Source organism: Ipomoea triloba, chromosome 3, assembly GCF_003576645.1.
Source record: "Ipomoea triloba cultivar NCNSP0323 chromosome 3, ASM357664v1".
NCBI lineage: Eukaryota > Viridiplantae > Streptophyta > Magnoliopsida > Solanales > Convolvulaceae > Ipomoea > Ipomoea triloba.
Window position 1 is genome coordinate 803973 of NC_044918.1, and position 11782 is coordinate 815754.

The 11782-nt window shown below is 36.4% G+C and overlaps 3 protein-coding genes across 5 annotated transcripts; 1 reads left to right on the forward strand and 2 right to left on the reverse strand.

Annotated features, from left to right (window-relative positions):
* On the reverse strand, positions 1-689 carry LOC116011747 (non-specific lipid-transfer protein A-like). Its single transcript, XM_031251151.1, has 2 exons — positions 303-689; positions 1-210 (listed from the first exon to the last, which is right to left on the reverse strand). The coding sequence occupies exons 1-2, from the start codon at positions 641-643 to the stop codon at positions 201-203; spliced, it is 351 nt and encodes a 116-aa protein (XP_031107011.1). The 5' UTR covers positions 644-689; the 3' UTR covers positions 1-200.
* A 945-nt stretch (positions 690-1634) lies between these two features.
* LOC116013820 lies at positions 1635-4272 on the forward strand. Its single transcript, XM_031253755.1, has 7 exons — positions 1635-1804; positions 2266-2383; positions 2497-2649; positions 2807-2862; positions 3154-3241; positions 3495-3594; positions 3878-4272. The coding sequence occupies exons 1-6, from the start codon at positions 1655-1657 to the stop codon at positions 3590-3592; spliced, it is 663 nt and encodes a 220-aa protein (XP_031109615.1). The 5' UTR covers positions 1635-1654; the 3' UTR covers positions 3593-3594; positions 3878-4272.
* A 123-nt stretch (positions 4273-4395) lies between these two features.
* On the reverse strand, positions 4396-8730 carry LOC116012637. Of its 3 annotated transcripts, none has more exons than XM_031252243.1 (5): positions 8468-8730; positions 8104-8382; positions 5903-7806; positions 5103-5519; positions 4396-5033 (listed from the first exon to the last, which is right to left on the reverse strand). In XM_031252243.1, the coding sequence occupies exons 2-5, from the start codon at positions 8184-8186 to the stop codon at positions 4444-4446; spliced, it is 2994 nt and encodes a 997-aa protein (XP_031108103.1). In that variant the 5' UTR covers positions 8187-8382; positions 8468-8730; the 3' UTR covers positions 4396-4443. The 3 variants fall into 3 exon arrangements, with proteins under 3 accessions (XP_031108103.1, XP_031108104.1, XP_031108105.1); XM_031252244.1 differs by having other exon boundaries at positions 4396-4704; positions 4795-5033; positions 8104-8725; XM_031252245.1 differs by having other exon boundaries at positions 5903-7831; positions 8104-8730.
* Between the last annotated feature and the right edge of the window lie 3052 nt (positions 8731-11782).

Below are 11782 nucleotides of genomic sequence, written 5' to 3' on the forward strand. Positions count from 1 at the left end.
TAAAGGGGACCGAATAATTTGATTCATAGATACTTATAAACCTTTAATTTGTGTACAATATAATATCACAAAAGCCACACTTCAATCTTTATTGCAAACAAAAAATTAAAGATGAACAAAACGGATTATTTCCAGTAGCCATCCAAAGCTTCTCATCGGATTATTCAGTCCGGTTGTCCGCCATGCATTCAATTCAACGTTCAACCGATGCTGCAATTCAAGAAGAACACAAACTAACATACGTGAAATGAAATGAATTAATCAGACAGAAATCTAACGTAGTGATAACGAATTATACTAACCTTTGACAGTTGATGTCGAGGCTGATGGGGACGCCGGTGGAAACGCCGCATTTGGCGGGAAGACCGGCGGCGACCTCGGCCTTGATGCCGAAGGTAGGGGCGGCGGCCTTGAGACATTCACAGGCGTCCTGCCGATCCTGCTGCGACGGCGTTATCCTGATCAGGGCGTTAACGGCGTCACAGCACGGTTGTGGAGGAGCGTCGCCGCCGTTCTGGAGATAGGCGAGGCAAGGGGACACCGTGAAGTCCACCTGGGCGCAGTCCACGGCTTGGCCAGGCCGCGGCAGCGCGGCGAGCACCGCCGCAATGAGGATCGCCGCCGTAGCCATTGCTCGATTCATGGTTTGTTGCTTTTAGCTAGTATATATATGTATATAAGTTGTTGAATTGGAATTGATGGTGGGATGAATGGGGAGTAGAATGGAGTGGGGTTTTATAGTAAGGGGAAGATGCATGCAGACAAAAATGAAGAAGCAAGAACGGCGTGATAGCATGGCTTCCATTGCAGGTAGTACAGATCAGCGGTGCTCTGAATTTGCTTTTCTCCGGGCCTTTCTGTCCGGATTATACGTGTTTGCTTTAACGGATCGGATGACATTCTTAGTAGTGAAGTATTAGGCATTGGATAACCAAATTTTATGTTTTTTTTTATCAATTAAGTCAATCAACTATAACCAATTTAAATATATTTATCTTCTTGTGATCATTTTATAAATATGATCGAGTTTGGCTCGCGGCTATTTAAATATATTGATCTTGTTGGCTTCAATAATATTTTTAAATTTTAATTTTACTTATCAGTTATCAGTTAACATGGTTAATGATACTTGGTTCTGATAATTTACATATAATTAACCATTTATGTGCCTGTAATTATCATGTTGTGTTATTAAGTATATATATACAAAATGTATTAACTGCAAACACGTAATTTTTTGACAATGTTTCACAATACAATATGAATCCTAGTCTATAATATAATAATAAGAAATTATAGCGAATTGTTATGTTGACGCTGGTCCACCTTGCAAGGTGAACCCGAGTGCAAAATACACAATTTACATACTGAATGTTGACAATTTGAATTGTGAATATTCAACATGTAAATTGTGATAAGTGCACCTTACATGGTATAACTATTGGAAATTGTCACCTTGTTTAGAAATTTTGAGTGGACTGGATTAAACCCAAGGCCCAATGTTGATCCGTGAAATAATGGATATGAAGCCCAAATTGGCCTCGGCTAGGAGGCATACAGTTTAATTTCGCTGTTGACAGGAATAATACGACGTCGCTTTCTCATTTGTATTCGTCCGATATTAAGCGGCTCGGGGAAGAACTCAACGATCACAATGCCGGCCATGGCGGATGAAACGGAAACGAAAATCTCTGACGATGGAGAAGAAGGAATTGTAGAGAAAGACGCAAAAGTATTAAATTTTCTCGATTCATTGGATAGCTATTTGATTCTCATGGACACTTTATCTTCAACACTTCGCCAGGTACCGATTCCTTCACTTAATTTTGATCTTTACATTTTATTTTTTGTTTCTTCTATCCAGAAATAGATTCGTTTAGTTTGGATTTGTATCTATAATGATCTACCTGTATGTGTGCAATGATTATCATTCGATGCGAATTTCTAGTTTAAATTTGTAGATTATGTGAAATTAAGTGACTAAAGTATCAGAATGAAGTATTATTTGTTGCTAATTGAGTGAAATGATAGCTCTTAACATGGCAATGTTGCGTTTCATCTATAGTGATCTGCCTGTATGTGTGCAATGATTATCATTTGATGCGGATTTCTAGTTTAAATTTGTAGATTATGTGAAATTAAGTGACTAAAGTATCAGAGTGAAGTGTTATTTGTTGCTAATGCCTAATTGAGTGAAATGATAGCTCTTAACATGGCAATGTTGCGTTTCTGATTACATCTTTGGCTCTATTGTATCCCTTGCAGGGATGTCTGGAGTTGGCTAGTGCTCGACTTTCTATGGGTGCGTCACGCATCAACAGCTCATTACTTGACCTCAAACCACATTCTGCTGCAACTACATTGGAAATTGATCATTTGGAAGGTTGAACTGTTATTTCCATCATTAAATTATGCACTTAGAAGTGACAAACTCATATAGTTAGGTTTAAACTATGTGCAGATTGAGTATTAAAGATGGTATTTCTTCTGTAGCAGGATCCAGGATGGAGCAGGTGCATTTCAGGTTATGCAAGTGGGCTTCTTCTGCTAGTCCACAAAGCTCACCCAAGGAAGGTAAATTTGATGAGGACGAGCTGTTGCATAGAAAATCTTACAATCCAGAGTCCACGCACCATGGTGATGATTCTGGTAATTACTGTGTGTATTTGTTTTCCATCTTATTCACTGATTTACTAGAATTGGTGTGCCAAGTCTTTAAAGTGAGAATTCTAAGAATCTACTAGTGATGATCTTTTAACTTTATTTGATTTTTGACATCTGAAATATTAATTGTATTCTACTCCAGAAGCTCAGGGGAAGAAGCAAGAAAATAATGGATCTCAGCGAGCAGTTGATGACCAAGTAAATTAACCTCTTTTCTGACCAATATTGATCTTCTTTAACTTGTGCGCAACACTATTTAAGGCATATAACCTACAGTTGGCATCAGCTCCCAATTCAAACATAAATTTAAGCCAGGCACTGTTCACCATTTCCAAAATTCAGTTTCAGTAGTATTGGTTGAGGCGATATGAATTTATTTTTCCAATTCTTAAAATCATTAGATGTTGGTGATGAGTTTTCCAATTTTTAAAATTGAAGTTAAATTGGTGATAATTGAATCAACACTTCACTTTTACTATGTTCTTCTAGGCTCAGAGAGAGCGGCGCAAAAAACTATCTATGTTTGGAATGCTGGTTTCTCCAAAGCTTCGTTCTGCCCAACTTTCATATGAGACAGGTGAACAACTTAACCCTTTATTTAAAGTTCACGCATGTTTTCAAGGATCAAAGTTGTAACGAGATTCATTTCTTTCATTCTTCAAGCTTTTATCTGTGAAGGATAGTCTCAACACATAGCAATGCTGTCCCTTAAGAAAATCCTGAATATATGCAGACATTTAGGAATTTTGGATTAAAATTGATTGCACATCCCTCACTTCCCCTCGTGTTAATCATGTTCTGACATTTTCTGTGGCTTAATCTGTTCGTAGCTCTGGATACTATCATAGAAATAGCAAACATGCGAACGTCACTGCTGCATGTGTACAATCAAGTGGCGGAGGATATGAAAATCACTCCAAATGACTAGAGGTTTCTCTTTTTTTATCCTGGTTGATCAATTTTTCATATTTAGCCATGGTTTTTTCTCAATACTGATTCAGATTACAAAGTAAGGAGTTGTGCATTGCCTTCCCCTCTGCCCCCCTAACATATTAAGACAGATAGACCCTTCTCCTCCTTTCTTCCCAAAAATTTGAAAATAAAGAAAAAGAGGAATACTTGGCATCAATGAATCGTGTATGAAAAAGGACACTTCTGATCTTTATAATTTCTTCACTCAATCTTGTAACCTTCTGGTTTCTTCTATATACAGCTTATGTACCCCGGGATGACTTTTCATTGGAAGGAATCGAGTTGTTTATTTTCTAAGCTAAAATTAGAGCATTTGAAGCTCCTCGCACCTCATCCGCTTGGTTCTCCTCCAAAATCTATCTCGCAAACCATTTTGACTTGCTTATTCATTCTCTTGTAATGGTGAATGTATGCCTTCCATTGTGCTCGATTTTTGTAAAAGATTGTAGCTTAGCTAGAAATCACAGTTAAGCTTATCATATAGTTAATGATGGGTAGGCTGTAGCATTGCCTGCCTTTCTTTATAACAGTCAAATGCAGAAAGTCAGTCTGTACATTTTTATTGATTATTATGATGTTTTGTACTCCGTACTTTTCTATCTTAATAAACTGTCCCTTAATGCAATTTTGACTACACTTCCAAAACTTTGAATTCTGATGGTTACTTCAGTGTTAAGATATCAAAGTAATATTCAATGTTTTAGTTGACTTCTGAATCTCATTATTTCAATTGAAACTTATTTTAGTCAAAATTGATAATAAAAAAAAAAAAAGAGATAATTATGTGCTAAAAAGAGAATAATGTTATCATGGGAAGAGCAAAAATGACGGGTCTACATGAATCCTTCTATTTACAAAACGAATCCTGCTTAGCTTGTTATGGCACCAAACCAATTGCTCTTTTGTTAGCCTAGACATGTTAAGAACCCTAGAAACTAATTTCATGTCTACTTGTGAGAAGAAATAAAGAACATGATCTGAATCTTCGTCGTCGTCTCTGCACGACCTTCTGAATCTCCTCAACACGCAGTTTTCGCTCCTCAATGTGTCCCGAAGCTTCCTCTCCTTCTGCAATCCAAGCCCGAAGAAGAAGAAGAATAAGCTACTCGCGAAATAGCTAATGAAAATAGATGCATAAGTAGTATACCATTTCTTTACCTTTTGCAGACTTCTTCTGACCTCCATTAACAGCTCGAGATCATCTGCATTTTCAATCTCGGGGTGTACTCCTCCCTTCTGACACTTCACTTGCACGGTGGAGGAGTCGTTATCAGCTTTAACAAACCGCCAAAAGATTCGTATACATTCTTCCAGGATCTCCACTAGAATATCGCTTGTAATGGCAAAATCACCCTTCTCAAATTTCATCGCCTTCTTCCTGTCCTTCAGGTTGTCCTCTGCACAGAACCCTAATATCAGTATCGTTTGTTACAGAAACTACTCATTCGAAAGCCCTAAAACCTTACCTCTTATAACAGGAACTTGGAGAAGATTACGGAAGTCATATCTGCTTTTGATATAGTATCGCACTCTTGGCGCTTGGAAACGCTCGTCTTCTATGAATCTTTGCAGGAGCACCTGAAACTGCTGAAACTCTCCCGCAACTTCATTATATCGATGGATCCCACGAGGGTCAGAATCCCACAGGTCTAGGGCCTTCCCGTATTGCCAATGTAGGAATTCCCAAGAAAGGCACATCTGTCCCACGTATACCACTTCCAGTTCACACTGTATTTCCTTGATAAACTTTGCCACTGGATCAATCTCACCGCTTTTTTGTTTGAATGGCCAAACACTTTTCAAGGATTTGAGTCCTGGACCTGAAGATTTCTGGCTTGAGAGCAATTGAAATGGATCTTTTAGCGGATCTTTCTGCAGAAAACCTGCAAGTAATTGACATTAAAGCGGGTTGATTGACTATTATCAACAACGAAGTAGCCAGTTGATGTTCAATCTCAATACAAACAGTTCAGATGAATATAAACAAAAAGTAGCCAAGAAAAGAGTACATTTCACTCGAGTGTGATTTCATACATTCTTTTATCATGAAATTGTGCTTGCCTTTTTACTTTTGCCAACTCACTCATAAGCTGCTTTCTCACTTTCCCAATTCACTCAATTACTAATTTATTCATGCCAGGGAATATGATAATAACCACAGAGACTAACCTTTACACGAAAACATGAAAGAAAGATGCTATGTGATAATTATGCAGAGAACTTAAAGGAAAGGGACATTATGGCGTTTTAGGACGAGATGAATTACCTATTGCATACAGCTTTTGGTACGTCAAGATATCGAGTTTACGCATCCTTTCTCGGTAGCTCTTGTTGAACTTCATTAGCTCGCCTATGCAGTCTTCGCGTTGGAACCGTTCATCGATTTTCCAAGGCTTTAGGTCATCCATTTTGGGAGACTCGGACTCTTCGAAGATTGTAGGCAGCCCCGTGGCTCTGACCTTTTTGAGCTCCATCTTTATTTGTTCAAGCAAATCTTGATGTTCCCACAAGGATTCCATCTTGTTTGCATCCCCATAATCCAAATCTGACTCGTTTTCCGACATGGGATTTTGAGATTCTGATAAATTGTTGGTGAAGACCTCATCATCTGAGTCCCAATCCTCCAACTCGCCTAAATCTTCACGAAAATCGTTCTCTGATAGAAACTCGGGTTCCAAACTTTCGAGGCTATCATCTAATCCCCAATCCTCGAAGTTCCCTGCACCTTCATGAAAATCGTTCTCTGATAAAAACTCGGATTCCATAGTTTCAAGGCTATCATTACCATCTTGCTTGAATTCCTCGAGATGTTCATCCATTATAGCACTATCATCTTGATCAGAAGTACCAAATTCTTGATTTTCCTCGGACATTTCATCATGGCTCTCCTCGGTATCCATATGGTTCGAGTTATCATCAAGCTTGAATTCTCCCCCGAAATCCTCATCAGACAAGAAACCTTCACTGTACGAATCAACTAAACGACCCATGAGATATTGCATATGCTCAAAAGTAAGCGACGCAGAATCAGAATCAGTAACCAATGAATCTTTCTCGGATTTAAACGAAGTCTTGTCAGTAAAATCGAGATCCCATTGAGAGTCACTCTCTGCTTTACCAAACTCTCTCTTCTCATCTCCCAAGTTTGCAACCTCGGTTTCCACTTTTCTGCACACATCACTGTCAGGATTCTCGTTTTCTTCATCAGAAACATCTTTTCCTCTATAATCAGATTGCTTCAAATCCTTATTTTCTCCAAAGTCTGTCACCTCAGTTTCCTCTTTGCTGCATACATGAATGTCGACATTCTGATTTTCTTCATTAGAAACATCTTCTTCATCAGGATGAGATTGTTCCAAATCCTTAATTTCTCCAAAGTTTGTAACCTCAGTTTCCTCTTTTCTGCACACATCACTGTCAGAATTCTCATTTTCTTCATTAGAAACATCTTCTTCGTCGGGATGAGATTGCTTCAAATCCTTAATTTCTCCAAAGTTCATCACCTCAGTCTCCTCTTTGCTGCCGACATTCTCATTTTCTCCATAAGAAACATCTTCTTCGCCGGGATGAGATTGCTTCAAATCCTTAATTTCTCCAAAGTTCGTCACCTCAGTCTCCTCTTTGCTGCCGACATTCTCATTTTCTTCATTACAAACATCTTCTTCGTCGGGATGAGATTGCTTCAAATCCTTAATTTCTCCAAAGTTTGTCACCTCAGTTTCCTCTTTGCTGCACACATGAATGTCAGAATTCTCATTTTCTTCACTAGACAGATCTTCTTCCTCGGGATGAGATTGCTTCAAATCCTTAATTTCTCCGAAGTTTGTCACCTCAGTTTCCTCTTTGCTGCACACATGAATGTCAGAATCCCCATTCTCCTCATTAGAAGCATCTTCTCCTTCGTAATCAGATTGCTTCAAATCCTTGTTCAATGCAACTTCAGAATCAACACTTTCAACCCCAATCCCAATCCCTCTATTTCCACTAATGAATTCCTCGTATGTCGGGAATCGAAAAGTGAAACCGCCACTGTTCTTTTCTCCCTCGACCTCTGAATCCTCAGACATGTTCATCATCTCTGTTTCACCGCAAGTAAACTCCCCAGCAGAAGTTTCAGAAAAATCCAAACTTTTCTCCAAAGAATCAACACCGCCCTTTCCCTTTCCCAGCCTGCAAATTCCAAAACAGCAAAAACCTAAACAAACAACAAATACTCCCCCGTATCATTTTATATGTCTGATTCGATTAACAAAACTTGACTGAAGTTATTTTTAACTCAATTTTTCATAATATAGTTAGAAACTAAACTAAAATTACTATTGAACACAAAAAATCAAATTCAAAAATGAATAAAAAAAATAAAAATAAACAAATAAAAATGTTTTGATCAAAATAAATAAGACAGATAAAATATGTCAGAAGAGTACTAAATTTCAAGACAGCAACAAGAGGCTAATCTAAGCTTACCTGAAAAGGAATGCGGAGAAGAAGCCTAACAGAGCTTGCAAATACCAGTAAACAGCAACCTTCAACCGAGAAACATACCCCATGTTTCAGAGAAACAAAGATGACAGTGAGAGAATAACCATAACCCGTCTCAAATCTCGCCAAAACCCAACAGCAGAGGGAGAAGAAATCACGGAGGAAAACTCAGGGCCAGTTTTAACACGTCAAAACCCAACAGAAATAGACTAAACACCTAAAACCCAGAAAACATCCGCAGAGAAGCTGATAGCCAGAAAGAAGCTGAAACAGTGAAATTCGACCTAATTTGAAACAATTTCAGTGGTGGGGGCTGTTCAAGAATTGAAGGGAAATGGGAGATACGTACATACTTAGTACTGGCATGGCTGTCGCCGTATAATCAAGAATTGGTCGACGTGATGGGAACGGAGAAGGTTTGGGCGTTGGTAGGAAAATCAAAACGGCTCCCGCTCTCCTCTCCGGCTTTATTCTATTCGTTTTTTTTAATTTCTTTTTCTGCGTTGATTGGATTTTTCTTCGGTAAAACCGTAACGCCGCACCGCTGATTGGGTCGCGAGAAGTCGAATGGATCATCAATTCCACAGATAAAAAAGTTGCGATTTTTAATTTGGTAAATCCTTAAATGCACACCTCTTTTCACGCGTCTTTCATAGATACTTGTAAGTTGTACCATGTGTTTGTTACTTTGGTTGGTACAATGGGATATAATTGAGTAGATTCATGGCTTATTTGAGATAAAAGATTAAGATTTGAAATTCAGTAATAAGAGTATCTGTTTTTTGTGCACTAGCATTTGACCTTATTTGTTAAACGACTCTATCGGAGCATGGGAGGTCTTTGGGGCTAGGATTTTATCTTTTAGGAAAAGAATATTATAATTGAGTTGTTCAGACTTATATAATTTAAACTCTTATTTAGTAATTGCTGATTTTTCTCATGACTCAAAAAATTGGTTCAAATTAATGATTAAACGGCTAAAGCATGATTTTTATCCTTGAAGATTAGTCAAGTCAGTCGCACAAGACCTTTCTAGTGTGATTTAGCTCTCTTATGTAATCTTGTGTGGCTTGCATTCTATTACACATGATTTGGGTTTATGAGTTTATCAATTGCAAGCCTTCGTGGAGAGACTGTGAATTTTTCTCATCAATCAAATAAAAAATATTAATAATATAATCGAGTGGAGTTAGATGCTGCACAACTTCTCATATGAGGGAGCAATTTGATGTCGCTGTACCACAAGGTCCTTGGCTCAGTTTGTTAATTGAACATTGTAATTTCGAACTCGACTCTACAATGATCGAATCAAATGTAAACATCCATCGCATCGAACCTAAGTAAGTATTGAATACGTGTTTAATCGTTATACCGAATAATTATAAACGTAATGATTCATATAATTGCTTAAATTGACTATTCATCGAGATAAAAATTATTATTCTTCACCCGCACGTGTAGCTCAGTTGGTCACAAAGATCAAGTTTGAGAACAATGGCATGATCAGTCTTACTAATTGCGATATGGAGTAACATCTCAATGTGAGAGACTAAGATTACATCCTCCCATATATTTTATTGGGTTAAAACGTGAGGGTCCTGAGAATTGTGAATTCAACTTTTTGGGACAAAATTATTATTCTTGGGATGAAAAACGGAAATGCAATAAGTAAAAAGTAATTAAGATGGTAATAAATTATGGTCCCAAGATGCTAGTAATTGGATTCCTACAGTCAAAACTGAAATGCAATAAAGTAAAAACAATTAAGATAGTAATAAAATCTGGTTTCCACTACACATCTACTCACCATCATGCCATATCATGTGCTTCTCATTTAATTGTTGTAAATTGTAACCATCCACAATTATGTCAACTTCATTTACTAATCACTCCCTAAAAAAAATAAATTTGATAAGGATATTCTTTACTTTTTTTTTATTGGAACCAAAATTTATAGTCTGATTACTTTTGGATCCTTGAAATTCACCCCTAAAATTTTAAAACAAAATAGATTGTGAGACATATCTTAGTTATTACTTATTAGTTTAGATAAATAGTCTTTACACTATTATAAAACCTCGTGCAACAGGTTTAACCAGTAGAAAGTTGACAAGAATTGAACTCATTACTTTCAGATATAAGAATTCTATTTTACCAACTCGGACACCCTTTTGGACCAATTTGGTGAAAATTTTACTATTGTATAAAAATTTCCCAAGTATTCGTGTGATTTGTGAGTGATTCCATGACCAAAATTTGCCAATCAAGTTTTTTTTTTTTTTTTAAATAACAATCAACTTTACTCACTTGTAAGTGGTCTTACAAATTATAGTATACCTACAGTCGTATTGTGATAATTGTAATTATTTGTGTGAGGAAAGTGAAAATGTAAACAGATTTATGCAATATTCTGTAATAATCATGTCCCTAACGGCCAAGTTCAAATCTTTTTCAAAAAGTAGTTCAAATTATTATAATTATTATTACTATTTTAAAAGTCTCATCGCTTTTTTTAGATAACTCGTAATCATTATCAAAGAACATGTCCCGTGTAAATTATCATATTGTACAATAATTCACATAATACACAAAAGAGTAATATGTATTATAAAAATGATATACCACGAGTTTAATTGATAAATATTAACAAATATCAAACTAATAATATTATGATATAAAATCATACTTTTTTCACTTGGTCATAGTCGACTTTTTTCATCATATCTTCCTAGAAAAGTTGAATCTTCAATTCTAAGAGTCGCCCACAATTCGACCAACAAAGTATATAAGAAGATGTAAATTATGATAACGCAACTGAATAGAGAGTCCTACATCATTTTTTTCATTCTATATATGTAAAAGGAAGGTGATGATAGTGAAAAGGTCACATTCACATGACACATGTTAGCTTTGTGTGCATATTGTATAATGTAATGAAAAGGAGCGCTTCTTTTTTACACCCAAAGCTTCATATTCCCAGTACACCTTTCTCAACACCACACTTATTTTTATACCATAAAACATTAAAAATTATAAACATGAAAACAAACATTTTCTTTTAACTTCATATGGTGAAAATAGTTAGTATATATTATATGTAATTCTTAAATCATACTCTCTCACAATTATTATGATGTGACAAATAAGAATATATTATTTTCATTAGGCAGTCATTCTGAACCGCCCACTCGTCCCCGTGGACGCTTATTTTTTGGGTGGCTCATGTGAGGCGTCTGCCTCTTCTTTTTTTTTTTTTTGTGCAAAAATTAGGTGTTTGCAGGAGAAAAAAAAAACATTCAGACACTAGCTTTTCCGTATGTTAAAAACTATGGCAACATAATATAATAATTAATTTTTTAAGTGACGAAAAAAACGTGCAACGCGTCACAATTTTAATGTGTGAACTGAATAGATCCTGCTAATTATTAAATTTAAAAATGTGAATTGGTTTACTTACAAATATTATTGTACAACTTTTAGGCAAAGCACGGAGTATATTCAACAAATCAATTTTATAAAATTAAAATATAATTAAATTACATTTAAAGTACACGTAGGGTGTGCGTTGTTAACGGCAAATTATTGCATGGATCATGGTCCACACAGCTGTGTGGACCAAAAATAAAAAGTACATTATTTTTATATTGAAGGTACATTATTTTTG

What these genes read in the sequence shown, in the direction of transcription:
- LOC116011747 (XM_031251151.1), bottom strand. Translation starts at nt 643, where the DNA reads ATGAATCGAGCAATGGCTACGGCGGCGATCCTCATTGCGGCGGTGCTC.
- LOC116013820 (XM_031253755.1), top strand. Translation starts at nt 1,655, where the DNA reads ATGCCGGCCATGGCGGATGAAACGGAAACGAAAATCTCTGACGATGGA. An exon ending in TATCTTCAACACTTCGCCAG is followed by an intron (nt 1,805 to 2,265) that starts GTACCGATTCCT and finishes TATCCCTTGCAG; the next exon opens with GGATGTCTGGAGTTGGCTAG. An exon ending in AGCGAGCAGTTGATGACCAA is followed by an intron (nt 2,863 to 3,153) that starts GTAAATTAACCT and finishes ATGTTCTTCTAG; the next exon opens with GCTCAGAGAGAGCGGCGCAA.
- LOC116012637 (XM_031252243.1), bottom strand. Translation starts at nt 8,186, where the DNA reads ATGGGGTATGTTTCTCGGTTGAAGGTTGCTGTTTACTGGTATTTGCAA. An exon ending in TTCTCCGCATTCCTTTTCAG is followed by an intron (nt 7,807 to 8,103) that starts GTAAGCTTAGAT and finishes TGGAATTTGCAG; the next exon opens with GCTGGGAAAGGGAAAGGGCG. An exon ending in CCAAAAGCTGTATGCAATAG is followed by an intron (nt 5,520 to 5,902) that starts GTAATTCATCTC and finishes AATTACTTGCAG; the next exon opens with GTTTTCTGCAGAAAGATCCG.